The sequence below is a fragment of the Pararge aegeria genome, chromosome 23, assembly GCF_905163445.1.
Source record: "Pararge aegeria chromosome 23, ilParAegt1.1, whole genome shotgun sequence".
NCBI lineage: Eukaryota > Metazoa > Arthropoda > Insecta > Lepidoptera > Nymphalidae > Pararge > Pararge aegeria.
Genome location: NC_053202.1, coordinates 4215867 through 4240926, shown reverse-complemented (window position 1 = coordinate 4240926; position 25060 = coordinate 4215867). Strand labels below are relative to the sequence as shown.

Here is a 25060-nt window from a genome sequence, read left to right as displayed (position 1 = left end):
ACGTCAAAATTCCCATACAGTGAATTATATTCAAAATGAAGTTTTTAAGAATACATTTTAGACCTAATATGAAACATCTCCGATGTCTAACGCACATGTGTTCGTAAGTTTAAAAATTTAGTTGTAACCAGATACTGTATATCTACCCAAATATCTGACTTCCTCCTGACATGGGTCTCATCCAAGGTCACTAGCGAGCGGACATAATCCTAGACCAAATCCATACTGTCAAAACGACACCGTAATTCGAGTTTCGAGAGTCTCACAAAGGGCGCCCTTGGGGATTACGTCTCCACTTTCCCTTGACGACATCGGGGGAAACGAAAAATTGGTTTGCAAGTACCAACTGGCTTTTGAAGTTTGTATTATTTTTCTAACAGAGGGGGTCCAAGACATTTGATTTGTTTCAAAAACTGGAGCGTGGATCTTATTATGGATGTCATAGAAAGTGCGTTGAGTTTGAAATGTAGCTTGCAAGACACACACAGTAAAAGAATGGTTTGTATATCTCACTTACATGCTATTTTAAATTCGAAAGTGTTTGTTTGTTTTTCTTTCAAAAATAAACACACCAATGGATTTAGTATGTAATAATTATGTATGTTGATAAAAGTAAATGATTAAAGATGCAATATGAGTCCAGCGCCAGCCCTAAAAATCCGGTCCCGGTAATATTTTTCTTAAAATCAAAGTATAATTAAAGCGGACGATGGGACTAATTCTTCAACCGTCACCTTAAGAAATATATGTAAACGAGGATAGATTATAAGGGACGACGAAGGGACTATTTTTAAATAATATTAGTCAAATCCCACTGTCCCCGTTTAAGGGGTTTGCAGTCAACGGGGACAATGGGGTACCTACATCATAATTTATAGGACGTCCTAGCCAACTCTAAAGTGATGATATTGCAAGAGGTGAACGAACCGTTTCTTAACATGGCGGTATCGAAAGCGGCGACGATGCTCGGCGCGTATGACGTCAGCATTACTGATCAGCTGGTGTGGGAGCATGATTATATGGGCAGGTAATATTCAAATTAGGACAGCATGTAGGTAAGATTACAATTAAGCTGCAATAATCTATTGGGTTTAACATGCGGCAGGGCAAAAAAACGTGACCACAATTATTGACTTCAAATATATATACGGCTGATGTTTCGGTTGTCACCGCGTATTTTTTTGTGAAATGTTTATATACATTTTATTTTTCTAGAAGAATTAAATAAATAATTAAATAAATATAAATAAATATACTACGACAATACACAAATCGCCATCTAGCCCCAAAGTAAGCGTAGCTTGAGTTATGGGTACTCAGATGACTAATGAATATTTTTATGAATACCAGACATGAATACTTACAATATATATACATATAAACACCCGGACACTGAAAACAATTTATGCTCATCACACAAACATTTTCCAGTAGTGGGAATCGAACCCACGGCCTTGGGCTCAGTAAGCAGGGTCGCTGGAGGGTCGATCGGCCGTCAAATTAAAAATTAGTACAAGGAAGAAGTTTTAAGTCAAAGGCTATATTTACTCACATTGTAACTTCTATTAAACAAGGTTGTACGTTGGCTTAGATTATAATAATATTAAAATATATATAATTTCTGTTATTGTCGTGTTGGACATTGCTGGAATTTAGGTTGGTTTTGACATCCAGGCTATTTTTACAGGGTTTTCTCGTATATGGCGGATGCCATTTTCGTTTCGACGATGACGCACATGTGCGCGCAAAGGTTCGCGGCACAGTCTACTGTGCCAGTTCTGTGCATGCGTTCCAGGACACACGCGACAATACAGGCTTTAGCCACTGTCATGGCTGTTATTGTTAGTATTACAACACATTTTGTAATCGGGCATCGAGTGACGCTTTGATAGGTACACAGGAGGATATTTGGGATCACTGGTGTTGTTGGTCATAGAAGATTCCAGGAGGCGTTATTTTGAAAAACTTTCAATCTGGTAGGCCATGTGCCATGGGTTGAGCTAAAGTAAGAGGATGACCTCTCTTCTATTAAAAACGTTTATTTCGCCTCACTCCATCATTTGTAATACATCACTGTATTGCGATACAAATGATTTGATAAATCTTTTGGAATTTTTTTTTGGAAGTTAGGAAACTTAACGTGGCTACGAAGGATTGTACACAGCGGCGTTTTTGGGGTTCTAACGCCCTTAAAAGTGCCACCCTGTGTCCATCAATCTGAGGCATAGGTATTCACCCCACGTGCCTATAATTAAAACGCCCTTCCGAAACACAGTAATTCTGGTCGGTAGTACCTACTTCCGCCGGACGAAGTCTGTCTCAAAAAGTTTTGCTACTACTGCGTTATGTTATTTTTCAAGGAACAATTTGGTACATTACGTGGAGTGAATCTATCATACGTTGGTTCACCTCATCCTGTTTTGAACTCTTACCTTCTGTTGTGTCCGATGCTCGGCGCTAACATCAGATTCAAATGCTGCTGCGAGGTAAGATTTTACGAATACTCCCACTGTTTTCGCCAACAAAGTCAAAATTACAACGTGTACACAAATTACGAAATATTCTTGAAGGGTGCATAAGAATATTTCACAAGGAATCAAAAGAAGCATATTTCTTTTTCTATGCAAACTAATTCAAAACTTTCTAAGGGTTTCCTTATGACAACCCTATTGAAGATAAAAGACCGACACGTGCACAGTACCTACCTACGCGACGCTTACCTACTAAAGTGACAGGAGTCACTTCATTTAAATTTTGCATTGCATCCTTTGAGTAAGAACATTATGGAGAACTCTCTAACATGCAGGTTGAGGTGATTGAAGTGATTAGGTGATAAGTTGCTTAAATCATACATAGCTCATAGTTCGAGGTAAAGAAATCGGTACCCCTGAAGTGTACGCCAGGTCTTCTTTTCTACGCTATCATTACACAAACCAATACTTATTCAGAAATGTCCAGTAAGTCCACTTCTGTATAAAGCCAGCGAAGAAATCGTGGAGAAATCCTACACTGAGCTCAAGGGATGTTCGTGTAAAAACAAAGCGTTGCAAAACGCACACGTCATCGTATCTGGCCCAAGCAATGTGAAGAAAATTGATGAATTCAGATTATGTACCAAGGTAAGCTAGCTGTATATTTAGCTATAGTTGGCCTTGTTAATCTAGACTGGTGAGCATGTTTTGGCCAGCGAAACCTCCAACTCTTATTGGCGATTTTCTATCAAGACATTCTTAGTACCAGCTCAATCATCGGGTAAATACCCGACAACTTTGAGCACGGGCACGGGCACAGGTGTACCCCCGTGCCTTAGAAACACGTTAAGCTGTCGGTCCTTATCTCTTTCCAGTCGTGACAGAGCTGCCTTTCCACCCGAATTTGAGTGCAATTGTTGTGCACTCGTCTCTCTTGAGAGGAATGCCGTGGCCGAAATCGGTCAGTCGGGCTGTCAGTATGTTAGCTACAACAAGGACATAAGATTCCGTTTGGAGACGGCAGATTAGAAGACAGTTTTCACCTATTCTAATTGAAGAACTTGTAAAATTGGAATTTCTTTTTTTTATTCCTTTACAAGCTTGTCTTCAACTAGCTATAAGGGGTATTAGAGGTATTGGAAACCCAAAACCCTGTGACCTGCACGCCTAACTTAAAGGCATGCAGGTTTCCTCACTTCCACACTCCTCGGTTGACTGCTTTAAGAAGTTTAGCAGTTCCTATTTGTTTTCTTTTTAGTTTTCCTAATCCTAAGGTTGCCTGGCAGAGATCGCTACTTAGCGATAAGGCCGCCTTTTGTATCCTGCTTCATTCTTCATGTGTTTGTTCTTTTTTTGTCTCGTTTTTCTGAGTGGTGTACAAATAAAGAGTATAAATAAATAAATAAATAAATCATCATCATCATCATCATCTTAACTTTTTGCCATCCAATGATGGACATAAGTGTTTTAATAGTAATTTTATTTTTATTTGGTAACTATGACACATTCTACACTTTTATATAATAGAATAATTTAAAACTAAACTAAATCAAGAAACCTTACATGAGATATTAATATTAAATATACAAAAAGTTACAAATTAGAATTTCTGCCTCCAGGCAGCCCTATGTCGAGTTTAATATAAAGCTTGTAAATTGGAGAGTCGTATCTATTTATTAATGCTTTCAGAAGGTCTTATTTGTTTTTTCTGTTGCTCCAAAATCCACAACCTGGGGTCGCTAATTTCCAGCGTCACAAGGGGTATTTGAAACCCCAAACCCATAAATTTGTGCCCAATTGGCGCTAATTTGACCTGCACGCCTGACTTAAAAGCATGCTGGTTTCCTCATAATGTTTTCCATGATATAAAGCAAATAAACGACAAGGCTGCTTGGAAGCAGGCCACTCCGCTCTCATCTCTCACAAAACGGAAAAATTCCAAAGATTGAAGAAAGAAGAACTTTAAAATGATGTTGGAATAGAGCAATCTGCTGAGTTTCTTGCCAGCTCTTCTCAGTAGAATCTGCCTTCCGAACCGGTGGTAGAGTCACTACAAACAGACTTGACGTTTTATAAGTGCTTATTAATAAGGCCTACTTGAAATAAATGAATTTTGAATTTTGAAATAAAATGTAATAGTTTAAATACTCACTAATCCAAACTGTTAAAGGTGCGTAAGAGGGGTTCAAACTCGGTCCCCTAAAAAGGATGCTGAGAGGCTAACAAAGAGCTTTTTATTTCATGTACTTGGAATAATTTTTTTAGGATATAGAATCAAATACAAACAAACCTTGGATATTTTTCCACACTGGTCCACGAGGGAAAGAGGTGGATGACCAACTGTTTAATCATTGCAACTCTAGAACTTTTAATGCCTTTGAGAATTTTCACTATATAGCTGCTGCAATGATGGCATTTATGTTATGAAGAATTATAAATTTTGATTGTACAATAAAGATTTACATATAAAATTTGTGTTTTGTATTATACACGTTGGGCTATTAATAGCCTGTCATAGTTGTTCTTTGCTCTTAAAACCTTCACTCCTATGAGAAACAAGGCATGTGCCGTGATTATAGACTACAAACTACTTTAGAACACTTTTAAACAAATTTTACTTCTTTGTTATGAAAATCAGAGTAAAATTATTAATATTTAGATAAAATATTAGTTTTAAGTTTTAATAATAGAATGCATGTAATGAGTACACAAAGGAAGTGAAGAATTTTTTTTTTTTCGATTTAGATTTTGAGTTTATCTCAGAAACTGCCAATCAGCTTTACCACACTGCTCCAAGAAGTTTCCATGATCCTGAGTTACTTATTTCCAGTGGCACCCAGCTTGTTTTAAGTTTTCTTTTCAACATGTTGGGGGTCTACAGTCACTGCAGGGTCAACATTCCAGTACCTTGGGGTTCCAACGTCCATAGATTCTCCAAGGAATGTATAACTACTATAATGAACTAAATAATAGTGACCTGTAGGCGAAGTAATGCTGGATTTAAATACTCCATATACAACGAGAATGAGGTACATGTCCAGGTCACATAAGAAATCTTTCTTGACATCAGGACAAATCTACAAACTCAAATTGCAGGCTATCTTACTTAATATATTTGTGACTTTAATTGAAAGATTTTTCTCTTACAGCAATACTTTATTAAAATTATTAAACATACCTACACTATAAACAAGCTACTTTAATACAATTAATCACTCGGGTTTTTATATTTTCCGCGCATAACCTTGGGTAAAGGTACTACACCAGGGCAAGGAATCTGGCCGTAAACTTCACAAATACATGGCCTTTCACAACCAACACCAAAGTTTGCTGGATTGTCTTTCTTTTCAGCAGCAATCGCCTCAGCTTCTAGAACCTCTTTGGATTTCCCGACGGTATTCAACAAATGTTCTAAAATATCCTCCTTTGATTTATTATCTATGTCCACCAAAATTTGCCTTCCATCTTCGAAATAACACTTTATAAACGGCGAAGGTGTTAGGTTCTTTAACGTTGCCACTTGCACATTCGGATTTTTGTACTGTATTTGTGGAAGATACCAGAAAACGAACTCTTTCGCACCTGTATTGTTTTGGCCGGTTATGTTGTAGCCGACGGAGAAAATCTTTATTTTATCCTTGAATACTAGTTTGCCAGCGTTTAGGTAGTTCAGTGTGCGCCTGATAGGGGCTCTTCCTTTCATGAAAGGCATTGTTATTTATTTTATTAGCACAATTCTATTTTTATGAAAATAACCTCAATTCAGAAACTATCGAACTATATGAGTGACAACTGACATTGGCATTGACATGACCACAGAGTAGTGTAGTAGAAGTAAAGAAATAAATAAATACTACGAATAATAAATGTCTTAAAAGTGGATATCCTGGGTTTGACCTTCGAAAATCGAAACGAAAATCCGTCCAAACAATAAAAAAATCCTACCAATAAAGATGTGGGGTAGGATCATACTATATCAATTATAGGTAATATTATTATAATTACCTTAGACAGCATTGTCAATTTATGATAATTACCACTTGATGATATTGCAGTCAAGGGTGAACTTTTAAAACTTAAATAAAAACGTTTTAATTCATGTGGCAAACACGTAATAAGACGCATGTGTAAAGTGCTGTTCTTTACCACTTACCTATTGATAAAAGTTACTATAGTTTATTTGTACATAATTCGGAAGATAGAGAATCATTTCAGTAAAAAGAAGTAGAGGCGGGAGATTAAGCACAAGAATTGATATTCATATTTATATTTTCGATTGATGCATTCATATTTATAGTATTAATGGGGTATTTCCTAGTTTTCTATGGTAATCATACCTATTTAAATATTCTGTTTATCGATTTCGTCTTTTGTATGAGGATACAAATACAAATTTTCAATATTCTCAAATTCTTTACTATGCTTGACAGGTTGGAAATTTTATCGCATCCATAAATCATAAAATCCCTATATGACAACTAAATTTTAAAATACAAATACGCATAATGAAGAGGAAAATCCTTCCATGACATAATGAGGTGCAAGAAAGTACCACTAAATCCTTGCAAAATATGTTCATAAAGAAAACTGGTCTCCAATGCAAAGGTGCATGCCGGACTTGGGCGCATTTCAATTTGACTTAGTATACGTTTTGGCTAGCTGTAAGTAAACTAAGGATATGCATAATAAATAAATAAATGCCTAAACTACACGCCTGGTAAAATCCAGGATATTAAGGCCGGGATAGTAAAAGTCATGTGCCCGTGTCCAGGTTGCGACACCAGTGAACCGAAGGAGCTATTGGCAATCCCACCTATTATATGTTCGCACACAAACCGTCCGGCCTACTCACAGTATTGCGAGACAAAAGAATGCCCAGTGAAGACAAATGCCATTCCTTCCATTGAGTGTGACTCTGATAACTCGTGTCCTGTTTGTTTATCGCAGCCAAATGATAGAAATCGATCTCGTCTCTCAGCCTGTAAAGGTGAAAACACTCCAGTTCCTTTCAATTCTTCGCAATCTCCTTCTAGAACAGACCCGAAGCAATGTCGCCAAGAATAAAACTAGTTGGCTCATCAACCTGTCCGACGCATGTAGGATGTTGCTTGCCTTCGATTGGACCAAATCATTCGCGATCGTATTCAAATTTTGCGAGAAATAACAATGCTTCAGGTTAGGTTTTTTTTGAAGTGATAACTTCTTTAGGTGCGTTGAGCGCTCTTTGGCTGAACGAAAATCGCGAAACTCGCTTACACGTCACCGAACGCTTTCCACAAGCTATATGTAAACAGTTGCTAACAGTTGCTTAAAACTTCAGTGCCAGAAATAGTTCATACCAACGCTGCAGTGCCAATTTTGTTTCAAACTGAATTTTCTGTATATACTTCCACCAATAGATTTATAAAAAGGTCTCATATATGGCAAAATAAATGTGTACATTTTGGGCAAAAAAAAGTGTGAAAATCGCGTCATCTAGCTTCCCATGAGCTAAATATTTTTTTCAATTATTTTTGTTTGTAAAGAATTGTTAGTGACCAATTTAAAATTCAATCTTTGATCAGTAATACTTCCTTATAAACTAAAAATAATATCTAAAAGCTCAATGATACAATTCACTAGTAAATTTGTTTCACGCCTATTTTTTTTTTTAATTAGGAGTTACCTAAAAAGGATATTAGTTTTACCATTAGAATTCTCCTACCTGCCTAAAGATGTTCTACGTTCTCTTTACACTCTCTGCCCACTATTAATAAATTGGTGGGTATAATGAATATTGAAGTTGCTGGTGTAAAATTTATTGCATAAATTATAAAAAGAAATAAAATAAATTATTATCTGAAGTCCCTTAGCTCTGTGATCCTTCTTTCTTTGTCCGTCTCGTGCTTACCAATGCTTGCATAAATTACAGAGCAACAAAATATGCGGAAGATCTCATCGGATTCTCAAGCACCTGGTGTTGGGAATGTAGAAGACACAAAGGTATTGCGGACGGCGATCAAGAACTTATGCAATACTGTGTGTGATCTCTCAACACAATTGAAATATCTAATGTTAAAGTTGGAAAACAGAAATAAATAAGAGCTGTTGTCTATGGACTTTTGATTGCAGAAGTGGTACCTACGACTTCCTTTGGGTAAATTTGCTAGCATTCTGTGGGAATAATAGATCTGAATATTAAATTTCAAAATATACACAATTTTTGTGTGTATAAATTGTTAAAATTCTGTTTCTTTTTAGTCTATTTAAATACTATTATTATTTGAATAGGATAAATGTATCATCATCACCGTTACCAATATTATGAATGCGAAAATGTGTTTGTTTTTGTTTGTCCTTCCTTCACCCTAACTAAAGGTTAGTTCAATCTAATCAACAGTTAGTTGAAAAGACAAAAAGTATCATAGGCTATTTTTTATCCCGGGAAAACAAACGGTTCTCTATTTAGATGTCTGCCCACCTAGTTTGAGTCTAATTAAGCTAGGTTAGGAGTTTTTCCATCACCCAACCTTCTACCACTCCTACACCTCCGAAAAAAAACTTCTCTAAAGGTGTTCTAAAGACATTGCAGTTTGTTTGATTCAAAAACTATTTGACCAATATTATGATTTACTGGTAATATGGTGTAGAGACGTGGAGTCTTACGAAGAAGGTTGTTCACCAGTTCCCAGCAGTTAAGATTGTCTCTATTAGATAGGGAATCAAACGTATACATCAGCAGTCGAACTGGCATCTTTGGAAGAATAGTGAACCTTAAATGGAGTATGGCTGCACGTATGTCCAGGGGATCCTTCCTTACGATTCAAAGTTCAACCACAAATTGCGCACGTGACCGGGGGCCCTGCGTGCCCGGACGACCTGTGTTTGAGGTGACCGTTGATTCGAGAAGAAGAAGACTGGCCCGGGCGATGGAGCCAAGAAATACTGGAATGGCAACACGCGTTGAGGTAGAAGCATCGGCTTCCACCAGCTCGGTTGCGGCAGCTATTTTGAGAGGAGGAAAATTGGAAGCTATTCACCAGCAACAAAAATAGATGGCGCGAGAGATAAGTGGGCCGACGATGATCAAAGTGTTGTTAAACGAACGATTTTCGAATAATCCTTTCTTCTCAAATTCTAGTCAAGGAATAATTCTTCCTTGGTCCACCAGCGAAGGCTGCGTTTTTTGCTGTTAATTTGTTAGGCATGGTACAGTTATAGTATAGATTTAAAAAAAATGTGACCAAAAGTTTTTACCCATTTTTCTTCTTGCATCCATTCTAAGAGAGCTATTGGTTCTTCATCACTTAGCATCGAATTGAGAATACTGCTGTGATTTCAAAGTAGTTTTTCAAGCAATTGAAAGACTGCCGCTTAGGAAAACTCTTCTATTTATTAAGTAAAAAAGTAAAATAAGTGACATATAATTTGACAGGCTAAGTGCTTAAAACTTCAGTGCCAGAAATAGTTCATACCAACGCTGCAGTGCCAATTTGGTTTCAAACTGAGTTTTCTGTATATACTTCCACCAATAGATTTATAAAAAGGTCTGATATATGGCAAAATAAGAATAAATGTCCAACGCAACTTCCTAGCAACCATGCCTATCAACATATCCTAACAGATCCACCATCATAAAGACAATATGCCAAAATGCAGTAAAGCAAAGAACCCGTGCAAAATATGCTTGGGTCAGGTGACAACGAAGAACGGTTTACAATGCCAGGGTGCTTGTAAAACTTGGATGCATTTCAACTGTCTGAATTTCACTTCTGGGCAAGTGAAGGACATAAAAGCTGGCATCATCAAAGTGACATGCCCCTGCCCAGATTGCAATAGCTTAACGCTAAGAGAATACCGCACACATGAGACCTTAACTTGCAAAAACACTGCGTGCCCAGCAAATCAGATGCCAATATGTGGAAACAAAACGTGCCCGGTTAAAAAATTCTCAAGCACAACAGAACAAATGGAGGTCGGTAATGGATGCGATTGGAATATATGTGGGCAGAGCTGTAAAGAGCCTCAAATACCAGATGGTGAGTGTTGTTCCTCTTCAGACATGGCGGGTGATGAAGGACGAGAAACAGGCCCATTGGTATCTATAAGCACACTTGAGCAAATGTGCAACACTGTTGGCCAGTTGACAAATCAACTAAACACTCTGATGTCGAAAATGAAACAAACGGTCGAAGAGAAGAATGGTAGTTTGGGTAGAAAACACTGTCAAGGTAAAAAGTCAAAGTGTCCTAAGCCATGCTGTTGCCCTGGTAATCCGCGATGCTAATAAATAAAAGAAACAATACCAGCTTATTAAATCTTCTGTTTTTCAAGTCTGATGTTCCTTTTTTTATTATGAAATGTTCTAAATCAAATCAATGTGTATTCAGAGATGAAAAGTCGGTTTGTTTATTAAATAAAGGTTTGAACTTTCAGTCGGATTACAATATCTTTTTTGCATTTGATAGCCCATATTTTGAGGAAGGTCATAGGTTATTCAACATCAAGCTTTGTGAGCATAAAAAAGCTGAGTAACAAGATAAAAATGACATGAAAAAGAACTTTAAGCGAAAACGAAGTAATAGCGTGGACGGGTGGATGGTGGAAGGAATATTCTCGTAGTATATTGTGTGCAATAAATAGCGGATGAAAATTTGTCGACAAAATTTTATCGTCATAAAAATTTAGATTGATTTCTTCCAACACAACTAGCTGTATGTAAAAAAGAAAAACTTTATGCTTTATGGCATAAAAAAAACACTTTTTTTTATTATTTGGGATCAAGAGCGTGCCATAACTGGAATCGTTTTCAAAACTTTTAAAACTAAAATAACTAAATTCGATTTTAAACGGAGTTTGGTCAGTGCACTTTTCCATTTCCACTTTTTTTCGGTTGCCTAAATATAATTTTAGACATCAAAAACATTAATGGCCGTTTTTACTAACGCTGGACAGCGCAATGTAATGATGAAAATAACGTCTAATCAAAGAAGATTCCTAGGCATACATTTATCTTTCACCAATCAATTTTTTCACTAGATAACTTATATAACCTAACTACTAATGGTTTTCGCCACAAGGTTGTGTTTGTGTTTTCATATCATAGGCTTCATTTTTCGTGTGGAATGAAGGTTATTAAGAAAATATAATTTATATTCTTTTAATCTGTGAAGTGCCAGTTCAAGAGTGTTCTTCAAGTTAGAAACTGTGCCTAACTTGGTTAGACATTATAAAATAGTTCGTGATACTTTTTTTTTTTATCTAGGAATCATCTAAATCACTAGCCATCTGATTAAGGCGATTCCTGGGTTTATTACAAACGGGCATAGTATTTTTTATTTTATCCAATTTTTTTTTATAAATAGCTAAGAAAACTATTCAGTCAGAATTATGGTCAAGAAATTCAAGAATAACAAATTCTTCTTCGCTGTGAAGAACCCTATAGATTTAATAATAGTTTGAAACTAATTTTGTATTTTATGAATACTCAGCATCTTACCTAAGTAATTTCCATACATTTTATTACAATGAATACACAAATAATATGGTTATGTAAAACATGAAATGTTCCACATATTAGTGTCAGTCTATTTAGACTAATTCAATGATTCCTTTGTCATACTAATTGGTAGCTTTAATATAAGTGTACACTGCGAACACAGACTGTGTAGACACACAGCAATATGGCAAACTTACGTAATTGCTATTAGCTTTATTAAGGCGCTCAGTGTAACGAAAACGTACTGCTAAATTATTTGTAAGCTTCAGCCTTTATCCCCATCTATACTTCTATAATATATAGGAAAGATTCCTTTGTTTGTTTAAATAAATAAATAAATATACTACGACAATACACACATCGCCATCTAGCCCCAAAGTAAGCGTAGCTTGTGTTATGGGTACTGAGATAGCTGATGAATATTTTTTTATGAACATAATACACATAAATACTTATAATTTACAGATAAACACCCAGACACTGAAAAACATTCATGTTCATCACACAAACATTTTCCAGTTGTGGGAATCGAACCCACGACCTTGGACTCAGAAAGCAGGGTCGCTGCCCACTGCGCCACTCGGCCGTCAAATGTTTTGTTTATAATCGAAAAACTTTAAAACTACTGAATTGAATATAATAATACTTTCACCGATGGAAAGCCATTTTATCCAGAATTAAAATTTCTACTATAGTTCAATTACAAGTTTTACTGACCTAACTGTCACTTGGTTTACATCGACGAAAACTTTTCTTACGCACTTTTAACACTAAAAGTATTAATATATACTACTATTTATAATATAAATTAGGGGATTAAATTTGATTCGGGATATAAAAACACACTAAATTAATTAAAAATACAAAATAAAGTACAGAGATCTTTGAACAGCTGTTATAGGCGGTGCTGCCACACCAATTTATCCAATAGATATTTGATCCCGATTATAATAAGTATTCAGCCTAAGATAACGTATATATAATATATGTTAACAAAGCCGGAAGAAAAAACGTAACCTAAGTGTTGAAACATATTATACTGATAATACGCGACCGAAGTTCGGCGTGACTACGCCTGCAATGTATTTTATTACTGGTTGTCATCAGTAACCGACACAGTTACCAAACCGAAATTACGCCTCGCTATAGCGTACAGCCGAATTTCGGTCGAGCGTAAGTTCGGCACCGAATCGGCGGCAATATTTGTATAGCAACACATTATACGCGAAGTTCGGTTCGATTGTCGATGAAGATCTGGGGGTGGGGAATCGGAGAATTCAATGGGCGCACCTGTATTTGTCTTCTTGTAAAGCCGAATGGGCACGCTCACGTTATATGACTCAAATATTTTATACCCTTTATAGTAAGGGGCTTACTATACAGGGTTATAAAAAATACCAGAAAGCTCTCGGCATTGTAGTTCTTATTATTTAAACTAACAGCTTATGTTCTACGATTTTTCAAACTTCAGTATTACTTTTTCTCATTCAAAAAAATAATAAATCTTGTTATTTCTGAAAAGTGACATTACACTGTGACCAAACGTCGCGTAGCTGAGTCGTGGTTCGCGCGCTGCACGCTGTTGCAGATGTTACACTACAGAGTAGTAACAAGTAGAGTAGGTAAGTTAAATATTGAATGTTTCAGAAACTATCGAGTTAAAAAAAAATCGTTGATTAAAAGTTGTTAGTTTTTATTAAATAATGGTTTGAACTTTCAGTCGGATTACAATATCTTTTTTGCATTTGATAGCCCATATTATGAGGAAGGTCATAGGCTATTCAACATCAAGCTTTCTGAGCAGCAGCTGAGCAACAAGATAAAAATGACATGAAAAAGAACTTTAGCGAAAACGAAGTAATAACGTGGACGGGTGGATGGTGGATGGTACGAGTATATTGTGTGAAATAAATAGCGGATGGAAATTTGTCTACAAAATGTTATCGACATAAAAATTTAGATCAATTTTTTAGGAGTGCATTTTTTCTTCCAACACAACTAGCTGTATATGTAAAAAAGAAAAACTTTATGCTCTTTGGCAAGGTTTATTACAAACGGGCATAGTATTTTTTATTTTGTAATTTTTTTTTTGTAAATAGCTAAGAAGACTATTCAGTCAGAAATATGGTCAAGAAATTCAAGAATAACAAATTCTTCTTCGCTGTGAAGAACACTTTAGATTTAATAATAGTTTGAAACTCATTTTATATTTTGGGATACTCAGCATCAACCTAAGTAATTTCCATACATCGTTGATTAAAAGTTGTTAGTTTGAGTAAACATCTACAGGCGTAGAGCTTTCTGGTTTTTTTTATTTAGTCCTTTATAATTCAGTAACAAAATTTCAACAGTATAGAACTGCTTCATGCGATGGATCGTAAGGAGTCTGATTGGCTGAAACTATTCAGCTTTGGACTGAAACATGTTATTCAGAAAACAAAAACAACCGCAATCAACACAATCAGCAATATGCTAATCGACCTACAGTTCAGAATTTAAGATTAAAAAAAAAACAGCGACAGTGATGATTGGTATCAGCGAAAACATACTTATGACAGGTTTAAAAATATAAGCGTAATCAAATCACATTTATATAATTGCCCGTTACTACCTAAAATGTGATTTTTTGTTATCGAATCCTTAAATTAAATACGAGCCGCTTAGAAAGTTATAGAGTATTCCGTAGGTTTTTTTGTTATTCTATGTGATAAGACGCCATGTGATATCTTTGTATCGTCTCAATTAATGACTGAAGTGTATGGAAAATGCACATATATTCTTATCAAAATAGCTTCCAACTAAATAATTTAATTTTAATTATTTCTTTAAAAGTGTTCATTAATTAATTATGAAATATTAGCAAATTCGTTAAAAGGCTTATCAATTTAATGAAATATCAAGTTATAGTTATCAAAAGTTTAATTATTTACCCACAAAAAATATATATTTGACAACTCGAAAGGTGAGTTTACACAAGACGAGTTGAAAGTCCTAAATAATATTCCGCACACACATTCATACGCACACGCATTACGTGTAAATGTCGATTTCAAGTCTTACTCAATTAAACTTGTAATTTATTTTCAGGTTACTTTTATATTATGGAAACTTAAAAACCGTAGTTCGGAATTAAAATCATGTTTCTACATCGTGTTGTGATGCTTTATAGACTTAAGAATAAAAGTGTGATCATACTACAACTGAGACAGCTGTCAAATGACAGAGCGAGACAAAACGCTGATTAAAACGCCTATAAAAGTCAAATGGCTAAAAGCCTCTCCCACATAAAAAAGTTAGAGGTGCGTGCTGGGATTCATACTCGACCGCCATCTTGAAGAGAAATAAAAAAAGAAAAAAATCGAAGCCATCAAAAATAATAATAAATAAATTACCACAATACACACATCGTCAGCTTGCCCTAAAGTAAGCGTAGCTGGTGTTATGGGTACTAAGACACATGATGAGTAATTTATGAATAAAATACACAAATACATACTAAATAGTGATAAAATATATGATATATTTTATCCTGGGAAAACTAATGGTAGCAAAAACGCAAAAAAATGAAGGTGAAGTCGCGACGATTAGCTAGTTTACGACATTATAAAATTGAGAAAGAGAAAAATAAGAATGGCTTCTATTTTTATTTTTATTATTTATTTCTTTGATCGATGGTGGGTTAATATTATTTGCTTTGTTTGTTTTTTGTTTTAATATGTTCGCCTGAGATTAGTCTGAGATACTTTTAATTTCTGAGTGTATTTTTCTCTGGTTTTGTTATAGTGCAGTAGTTATTTCGACGATAATTAGGCAGGCTGAAAACCATTACATTTATTTTTCGTAACGTCAAAGGTTGTCTGGATCGCTTCAGTGATAAGAACGCCTTTGCACGCTCTATTTTATTTTCTAAGTTTCTTCTGTATTTGTGTTTTATTTGTATAAAATGTGTGTGTGCAATAAAGATTTCAAACAAACAAACTATGTCTTTAGTATGTTATCATAATATGGTATAACCTACGTCCATTTTAGTCCGGTAACTCATCTACGTATAATTTCTGGTATACCATTGGATTGGGTCAGTGTCGTGCACAGGATTTTGTACCGTAAAGAAGTTAAATGGCATAAAATGGCGTAATCCTTCTCTGTTCCCAGATTTATGAAAATTTTAGAGTATGCAGCGCTTTTGTGCATGTAGGAAGTGCACGCCACTGGATTGGGAGCCTACATCTATCTCCAAAAAGAAAGCTACAAGCAATTAAGCAAATAAAAGTCAAAATATGTATAGGTAACATGAATAGTCATATTCAACTTAAAACAAAAAAAATAATCGTAAATATAATTTGAACAAATTGTTAACAAATAAAAGACCTCCATTCAAAATTGTATGCCCTATTACACTATTTCGGAGTAGAATTTCTAAATCCTGTGAAACATGTGATGTTTCATTTTTAATTAAAAAAAATTACGGACTTTCATTCAAACTTTTTAGACAGCTAACACGACAGCCAGTTTGCAGTAAACCTGCTTTCTGAGCCCAGGGCCGTGGGTTCGATTCCCACAACTGGAAAATGTTTGTGTGATAAGCATGCATGTTTGTCTGGGTGTTTATATGTATATTCTAAGTATTTATGTATATTATTCATAAAAATATTCATCAGTCGTCTTAGTACCCATAAAACAAGCTACGCTTACTTTGGGGCTAGATGGTGTGTGTATTGTCGTAGTATATTTATTTATTATTTTATTAACTTTCTCCACCTATGATGTGGAATTATCCTTTCTTAGGACATAGTTATGCAGTATTTTTTTTATAAAGCAATATCCCCAAATACCCTGTGAACCCGTTGATAGCCCAGTGAAGCAGTAATAGCCTAGTGGTGAAGCGGTTATAGCCCAGTGGTAGTGTCGTGCATTTAATATAAGCACAAACGCACTGCCTACCCTTAAAATTTCGTATAACTTAAAAAGAAAGAGGATTTTTTATTTTTAAATTTAAGCCATTTTCAACCCTTTATGCCCTGGTCAATAATCTTATGCACGCCACAGCCCAGTGGGTAGGACTTCATTTTCGGGAGCCGAGTTCGAATCCCGGCACCTCTAATTTTTCAAAGTTAGGTTCCGAAATTTTTTATATGCATTTTAAATTTATAGAATTGATAATCCCTCCAAGTGTAGGTGGAAACACTAATAAAAAAAAAATATAAAAAAAAAGCAATTCTCATCTCTTGTTTCAAACGTGTCTCATTGTAATATGGACCTTTGAAAAAGTAGATCGGCACTGCAACGTTTCCTACTAGATGACGCTACAGTCGCTATAGACTGATGTGAAAGGCATATACTAATTTCGGCATCGACGGTAGTCGCAGGTTCAGATCCTGTCGGTTCCGAAAATTTTTATAAGCATTTAAAATTTATAGAATTGATAATCCCTCCAAGTGTAGGTGGAAACACTAATAAAAAAAAAATATAAAATCTCTCCATAATGTTCTCAATGGTGAGTGGAGTCCATCAATCCGCACAGGTCCAGCGTGGTGGAGCCTTACTCCTTCTCATTGTTGGAACGAGACACGTGCTCTGTAGTAAGCAAGTAATGGGTTGATATGGTGAAGATGACTTCGGGAGTCAATTGAAAGCGAACGAAGTAACGTGCAATTGCTTTACGTTTATAAATTTTAAACAAATTAATGTGGCATTAACCTTACGGTATAGACTTTAAAATATAAATAGAATTATCATAACAGGCTTAGGTTTGACAAAATTGTGTATTAACATAACAAATGCGTCATTAGTGTCATTTTATAGCGTCAGTTTATAAAAATACTAGCTGTTGTCCGCGACTTCGTCTGCGTTTGGTTTGGTCTTTTGATGTGGCATTCATTTAAGTTGTAGTTCTAAAAAAAAATTAAAGTATTCAGTATCGCTAAGCTTTAAATGAGGGGTTTACTGTTGTCCGCTGAGGAGTTCTGTCCTCTATCTCCAACCACATTCATCAGGTCTACACAAATTTTAGGCAAAATTGAAATATAGCACAAAAATAAATCGGTTATAATTGGTCGGAGTTATGGTGTAAAATCGTCAAACACTTTCATCCCCACTCCCAAAGGAACCGAGCTTAATATCGGGATAAAAAGTATCCTATATTACTTCTAACACTTCCAAGAATATGTGTACAAAGTTTCATGAGGATCGGTTTTGCGTGAAAGCATAACAAAAAAACTTACATAGACGTTTATAATATTAGTAGGAAAGTAGGGATAGGGATTACATATAAATCTCTTGTTGTGGATTTACAATCTAAATCTATACTATGATACTAGCGGGTTTGAATATGTTCAACAACCTTACAAGATAGACATATGCTGTCGCGGACTTTTGGGTGGGACTTTTAAACGGGAACAATTTTGTCATACAAAGTTACATAAAAGAATAAGGGTTGAAAGTTTAATGAATCAAGTCGCAAAACCTGTTTACCAAGTTTTGTCCAGTAGTAAAATTTATTATATTATAGTTGACGGCCGATTGGCGCAGTGGGCAGCTTCTCTGCTTTCAGAGTACAAGGCCGTGGGTTCGATTCCCACAACTGGAAAATGTTTGTGTGATGAACATGAATGTTTATCAGCGTCTGGGTGTTTATTTGTATTTCATAAGTATTCATGTATATTATTCATACATAGAATTATTCATCAGTCATCTTAGTAGCCATAACACAAGCTACGCTTAGTTTATAGTCCACCAAATCGATTACGTAGTCCGTTATACTATAATAGGACTTTTCTATAAGCTTACGTTTAATACAAACTTTGAACTTTTTAAGAGACATCTCCAAGATGTCAATTGGTAGTTTATTGTAGAAATAAACTTACAGTGCAAAAAAATTCAAATTCATAATTCATAATTTAAATAAACTTAGTGCAATATATTGCACTGTAAGTTTATTCTTACTTCTAATGTTTAAATTATTACAGGCACATTATTTCTTAAATTTCGAAACGTTTTTATGAACGTACATAAAATTTTCAAATATGTACTGACTGTCATTATTTTAAAATTTAAATTTATCTCTCAATGACTCTCTCGGACTTATTTTCTAGATCGCACGAACAGCCCTCTTCTTCAGCACGAAAATAGCTAATATGCTAATATCAGCAGCATTACCCCAAAGTAATATTCCATAAGACATAATGCCATAATACCACCAAAGTGACAGAGGAAAGCTTATTTTTCCAGATTAAGATGAGCGTTCGCTCTATTAACGTGACAAAAAAAAAACATCTTAGTCAAGGTTTTATTCGAAGAAAACCATCATCTTTATCATCATCAACCAATAGATGCCTCCACTGCTGGACATAGGACATAGTGTTTTCAAGGGAGTTCGAAATTCCACGGTTTTGCCGCTTGTGTCCAGCGGCTCCCTGCAAATCGCTTAATGTCGTCTGTCCACCTGGTTTAGAGTCGACCAACGCTGCGCTTACAAGATCGGGGCTGCCATTCCAGCACCTTCGGATCCTAACGTCCATAATCTCGGAGCAAAGAAAACTATAAAGGAACCCTATAAATCAAAAGGCAAGTGTTAAGCCTCTAGTTTGTGAAGATTAACAAAATCTATACGTAATTAGTCATTGCCAATTAGGAAATGAGGGCCGGATAACGATAAATTGTTTTTAAAGTTAAGCAAATAAATTCTCTATAGTGATGCCACTTGAAGAAAATAATTACGTTTATACAGTGATACAGGATAGGAGAGTTAAAATGGACAAAAGTATAAAGCATCAACTGCTAATTGTAGCTTGTAGTAAGTGAATGATTATTTTTGAGTGGCTATTCAATTTATTAAAGTTAACTCCGTAAGGAAATTTCGAAGGAAGATAATTTGATGTGGAACATGTATTGGATGAGTGTGCCGTCACGGTAAATGGCATGCAATTGTCTTATGCCGTCATATCACCGTTGTTATAGACTACCTTATGTGTTTGCGCGTATATGATGTACCATAAAATACAAACAGAAGGATTTATTTAATCTGTAAATTCTGTAGTGATTTTATAATTTTATTTGTTTTTCTACCTACACAATTATCAATTTTTATAAATTCATAATGCATATAAAATTGTCGGAACCGACAGGCGTTGAACCTGCGACTCTCTGGAAATTGCAGTCTGAGGTCGAAAATTTTTATGTGCATTTTAAATTTATAAAAAAGTCTTGTAATGGTTTTCATTTAAATTATAAATTATTATAGATCTGTCGAGAGTCTCGAGATAGCCAACTTTTTTGTAAAAAAAAATATAAAAAATATTACAAAAATAATTGCCGCGATACTCTCTTGGTACTATGATATGATAACTCACTTGGTATTTCAGTACGCTATTTTCACTAATCATGACACCCTTAATATACGTTAATATTTGCTCGTTAAAAAACTACTCTTCATTTGTAATAATAAAACGAATGTTTCAGTAAACATTGGTCAGGTCATCGTAGGATACAGTGTGGGATGGTCGGCTCCTATCATACCCAAACTTCAGGATCCAGATCGAACGCCCCTTCCTGAGCTGATCACAGATTTTCAAGCATCATGGATAGGGTCCCTGCTTTACATAGGGGCTATGGTAGGTAAGTGGAATAAAATCGGTATCATCATCGTCATCATATCAACCCATTAACGGCCTATTACCGGGCACCACACCCTCAATGAGAAGGAGCTAAGGCCGCCACGCTGGCCCAGTGCGGATTGGTGGATTCCATACACCTTTCCGTACATTATACCTATGTAAAAATATATATATGCAAGTAGGTACTACGACAATACACACATCACCATCTAGCCCCAATGTAAGCGTAGCTTGTTTTACGGGTGCTAAGATAGCTGATGAATATTTTTATGAATATACTACAGATAATGCCTTTTGCATATAATTTATGTTAATGTAAGTGTTCCAGTGTGTATTTCCTTTATATGCAATAAAGTTGTTTAAATAAAAAATAAAAAATAAATACTTATAATATTCTGTATATTATAAGTATTTATTTTTAAACACCCAGACCCTGAAAAACATTAATGTTCGTCACACAAACATTTTCCAGTTGTGGGAATCGAACTCACGGCCTTGGACTCAGAAAGCAGGGTCGCTGCCCACTGCGCCAACCGATTGTCAAACGCAATTATGGAGAACTCTCAGGCATGCAAGTTTCCTCACGATGTTTTCGTTGAAACAAGTGATATTTTAATTCCTTAAAAACGCACATAATTCAGGAAAGTTAGAGGTGGGATTCGAACTCGGCCACCAGAACGTTAAGTCGGAGTCCTACCCACTGGGCTATCACAGCTTCAAATCATCGTCAAACTATCATTCAAAATTCATTTATTATTAACTGGCTTCTTTAGACCACGGGATTACTAAAAGACCGAAGTAAACGTGGACGACAGACGCGGGAAACAGCTAGTTAATATATTGAAACCAAAAAACAATCATCTAAAACCTTTTAATTGTTATAGCCGTCTTCACTGCGTTCTCCAAAGTTGTGGATCGATACAAGTATTGTTTTATATATATTATATCTTATATCTTTAAACGAGCAATTCTTGTTTATATATAATTGGAATCTCGGAATCGGCTCCAACGATTTTCATGAATTTTTGTATACAGGGAGTTTCGGGTGCGAGTTTCGATCTAGCTAGGATTCATTTTTAGAATATTATGTAATAACCGATTTGGTGCAACGAAATTGCACGGGTCAGCTAGTATATTTTTAACACAATACTTGTAACTAAATGCACCACCTATTTTCTGTATTATGGCCATAAGGCCGCCAAATTGTATACGTTGTTTTGTTATACTTTTCTTTTTTTTATGTACTTTTTGCGGTGTGCAATAAAAGTACATTCATTCCTTCATTCATTTATAAAAATTGAACTTATTGACAGACATCTCAGTATTCGTTAAGTTATTTGTAACATAACTTTATACCAATATTGCAGCTAGCATTATAGATAACATAAAAAAAAAACTATTCTTTGACCCCTTTACTATGTTATGTATGTAAAACAATTGAAACCGGAAATACATACTTACGAACACATCATTAAAAGCTAGTGAAACTCATATAATTCTAGTTTACAACTATAGATATCATAATAATCCACACTCTCGGATTAATCTACATAGCATTATTTTGATACGATGCAGTTCATTTATTTTTTTCTTATCTTAGAGCCGTTGCACATGACGCCTTTTGTAAGCAAGTGGAACGCTTTAATCAGTATTCATCATATCGACCCATTAACGGCCCACTACAGGGTACCGGTCTCCTTCCCATGTGAGAAGGATTAAGGCCGTAGTGCAACACGCTGGCTCAGTGCGGATGACTGGGTTGTCAGGACGTTTTAAAGTTTCCCACCTTTTTACAGCCAGCCAGCTAGCGTAAGATTTCGTATCTTATATCAGTTGACAGTACGTTGGATTTCCATTTCAGTTTCTGCAGTTTTACAGCAGACACTCATGCGTGATGATTGAAAATAAACATGTCTGTTGTATACCGAAAACAGTCAGTAGTCAGTGTTAGCAAGTTTTGTTTTAGCGTTACAAATCTGTCATGATGTTACTCAATTTGCAGGGTGATTACGTATCTCACAACAGGCATGCACGGGCGTAAAAATCGCGATTGTTGCTGTCAAACGTCACTTTTGCATACAATTAAATACAAATGTGACGTTTGACAGCAAATATCGCAAGAATTACGCCTGTCGTAAGCTAGTCGTGAGAAACGTAATCACCCTGCGGTGAAATGTCGTAAATTTGCAGCCACCTACGGTCGTTTGGATTAAGTAAATTCGCATTATGTTTGACTTTCTTTTATAAAATGACGTCATCCAATCCAGTGGGGCAACGAAATCGTCGCGTCATCTGCTAAGGCCCTTAGATATACACAGTAGGGTATACTATGGTCGTTTGGTTTTGAGTAAATTCGAAATAAGTTTGATTTTAACAGACTTTCTTTTATAATATGACGTCATCCAATCCAATGGCGTGATGAAACGTCACATCTGCTAAGGCCCTTACATATAAACAGTAGGGTATCTTATCTTAATTCTTATAACAAATTACAATTGATAATTTGACAGGAAGTTTAATTGTATTACCACATATTTTCAATGGTTTAAAGGTCAAAAGGTCAAATGCATCTGCTGAGTTTTCTACCGGGTTCTACTCTCTAGAATCTGCCTTTTAAACCGATGGTAGAGTCACTGAAATCAGAAAGACTTGTCGTTATAAAAGCTTATATTTGTAAATAGCAGAGCAATCCGTTTAAAAGGTTAAAAGTCACAATTACATTTCAATCTATGGTTAGTTTTTGGGTTTGATTCCCGTGTCCGAACAAGAATTGTCAGCTATTAGATTTTACTGCCAAGGAATTCATGCTAAGTTGCCAAACATATCAGTGTTAATTTTCTTTTTCAGGTCCGTATGTCACAGGGTTTCTCTCGAATCTGATTGGCCGGAAGCCCTGTCTTATCATTGGCGGGATTCTCAACATAGTTGCATACATCCTGGTCGTCACAACTAAGAATCTCGCAATGATTTACGCGATCAGAATAGTCAGCGGTCTCGGGATGGGAATAACCATCGTCGGAAACATTGTCTACGTTGGAGAGATTGCGTATGTTTTCTTATTAGCTGGGCTTGGAAACCGGTGTAAATTCCGTACCGGTTTGATAATTTACCCTGGTTTCAGAATCATGTCAGTTTAGGTTTGAGATCACGACATAAACCGGTTTATTTAAGTTAATCGAATAATAGTTTTTCGGAATTTCATGATATATTATGAAAATTAACTTTCATTTGCTATATTGCTTTTATACTTACTCTGCGAATACGAGGGTAATCTGTAAGCGAAACGTGCGTAGAGAATACATTGCCGAAGATCTGTTCGGTGTGGAGTATAAAGATTGAAGAGATTATATATGTATAGCAAATGAAGCTTTATTTTCATAATAATCGAACGAAGTGAAATCATTTCGATTCCTTACAAATTGTTCAATCAGAAACCGGTAAAAATCGTACCCATTTACCGGTTAATTTAAACCGCTTCCAAGCCCTGCATTTCTCAATATCGTTAACTCCAAAATATTAAAAACCATTATTACATGTTGAAATTTAAAACAAGCTTATTGTCCCCTCTCTCAATGGGAAGGGTTAAGGCGTAGTTCACCACGCTGGCCCAGTGCGGATCGGTGGACTTCACACGCCTTTGAGAACATTATGGAAAACTCTCGGGCATGCACATTTCCTCACGATGTTTTCCTTCACCGCACAAGCATGTGATATTTTAATTACTTAAAACGCAAATAACTTACAAAAGTTAAAGATGCGTGCTGGGATTCGAACTCGGCCCCCGGAAGTGAAGCAGAAGTCCTGATCACTGGGCTAGCGCCGCTACACATTTCATATAATTTATCTTTATTTTCTGTTCCACTTGATGTCTATTCTTTTTAATAGTAGAGTCATTATTTTAATAGTAGAGTCATTTCAGTCAGTCAGTCATTTCACGGCCGATTGGTGCAGTGGGCAGCGACCCTGCTTTCTGGGTACAAGGCCGTGGGTTCGATTCCCACAAATGGACAATATTTGTGTGATGAAAATGAATGTTTTTCATTGGTTGGTTTATCTATAAATTATAAGTATTTATGTATATTATTCATAAAAATTATTCATCCATCTTAGTACCCATAACACAAGCTGCGCTTACTTTGGGACTAGATGGCGATGTGTGTATTGTCGTAGTATATTTATGTTTATTTATTAAAACAATTAAAATAAATAGGGACTTACTTGTTTAATTCTTTCAGGTCCACCCACATCCGGAGTATCATCTTAAAATCTGTTTACTTATTTCAGGTCCACCCACATCCGAGGTATCCTCTTAACATCCACATCTATAATCGGTATAACTGGTACACTTTTAGTGTATTCGGTGGTACCTTTCGTGGCATACACCACTACGGGATACATAGCTCTAGTCATCAGCTTTGCTCATGTTGTCACGCTGATGTTTATACCTGAGTCACCGGTTTATAATGCCATGAAAGGTAAGCTATTTTTTTTTTTTTTTT

The 25060-nt window shown here is 35.7% G+C and overlaps 3 protein-coding genes across 3 annotated transcripts in view; 2 read left to right on the top strand and 1 right to left on the bottom strand.

Annotated features, from left to right (window-relative positions):
• Positions 1-78: 78 nt before the first annotated feature.
• On the top strand, positions 79-4935 carry LOC120634349 (ornithine carbamoyltransferase-like). Its single transcript, XM_039904862.1, has 7 exons — positions 79-103; positions 381-498; positions 879-1027; positions 1688-1841; positions 2361-2486; positions 2949-3119; positions 4737-4935. The coding sequence occupies exons 1-7, from the start codon at positions 96-98 to the stop codon at positions 4896-4898; spliced, it is 888 nt and encodes a 295-aa protein (XP_039760796.1). The 5' UTR covers positions 79-95; the 3' UTR covers positions 4899-4935.
• Positions 4936-5220: 285 nt separating this feature from the next.
• Positions 5221-6256, bottom strand: LOC120634249 (probable 28S ribosomal protein S25, mitochondrial). The gene is made up of 2 exons (XM_039904726.1): positions 5650-6256; positions 5221-5448 (listed from the first exon to the last, which is right to left on the bottom strand). The coding sequence occupies exon 1, from the start codon at positions 6181-6183 to the stop codon at positions 5680-5682; it is 504 nt and encodes a 167-aa protein (XP_039760660.1). The 5' UTR covers positions 6184-6256; the 3' UTR covers positions 5221-5448; positions 5650-5679.
• Positions 6257-9926: 3670 nt separating this feature from the next.
• Positions 9927-25060, top strand: part of LOC120634076 — a 52291-nt gene continuing 37157 nt past the window's right edge. The window contains exons 1-5 of the mRNA XM_039904469.1: positions 9927-10732; positions 19640-19741; positions 20407-20562; positions 23409-23607; positions 24846-25036. Coding sequence (XP_039760403.1) covers positions 10096-10732; positions 19640-19741; positions 20407-20562; positions 23409-23607; positions 24846-25036 — 1285 coding nt within the window. The 5' untranslated portion in view covers positions 9927-10095. The remainder of the gene's footprint in view (positions 10733-19639; positions 19742-20406; positions 20563-23408; positions 23608-24845; positions 25037-25060) is intronic.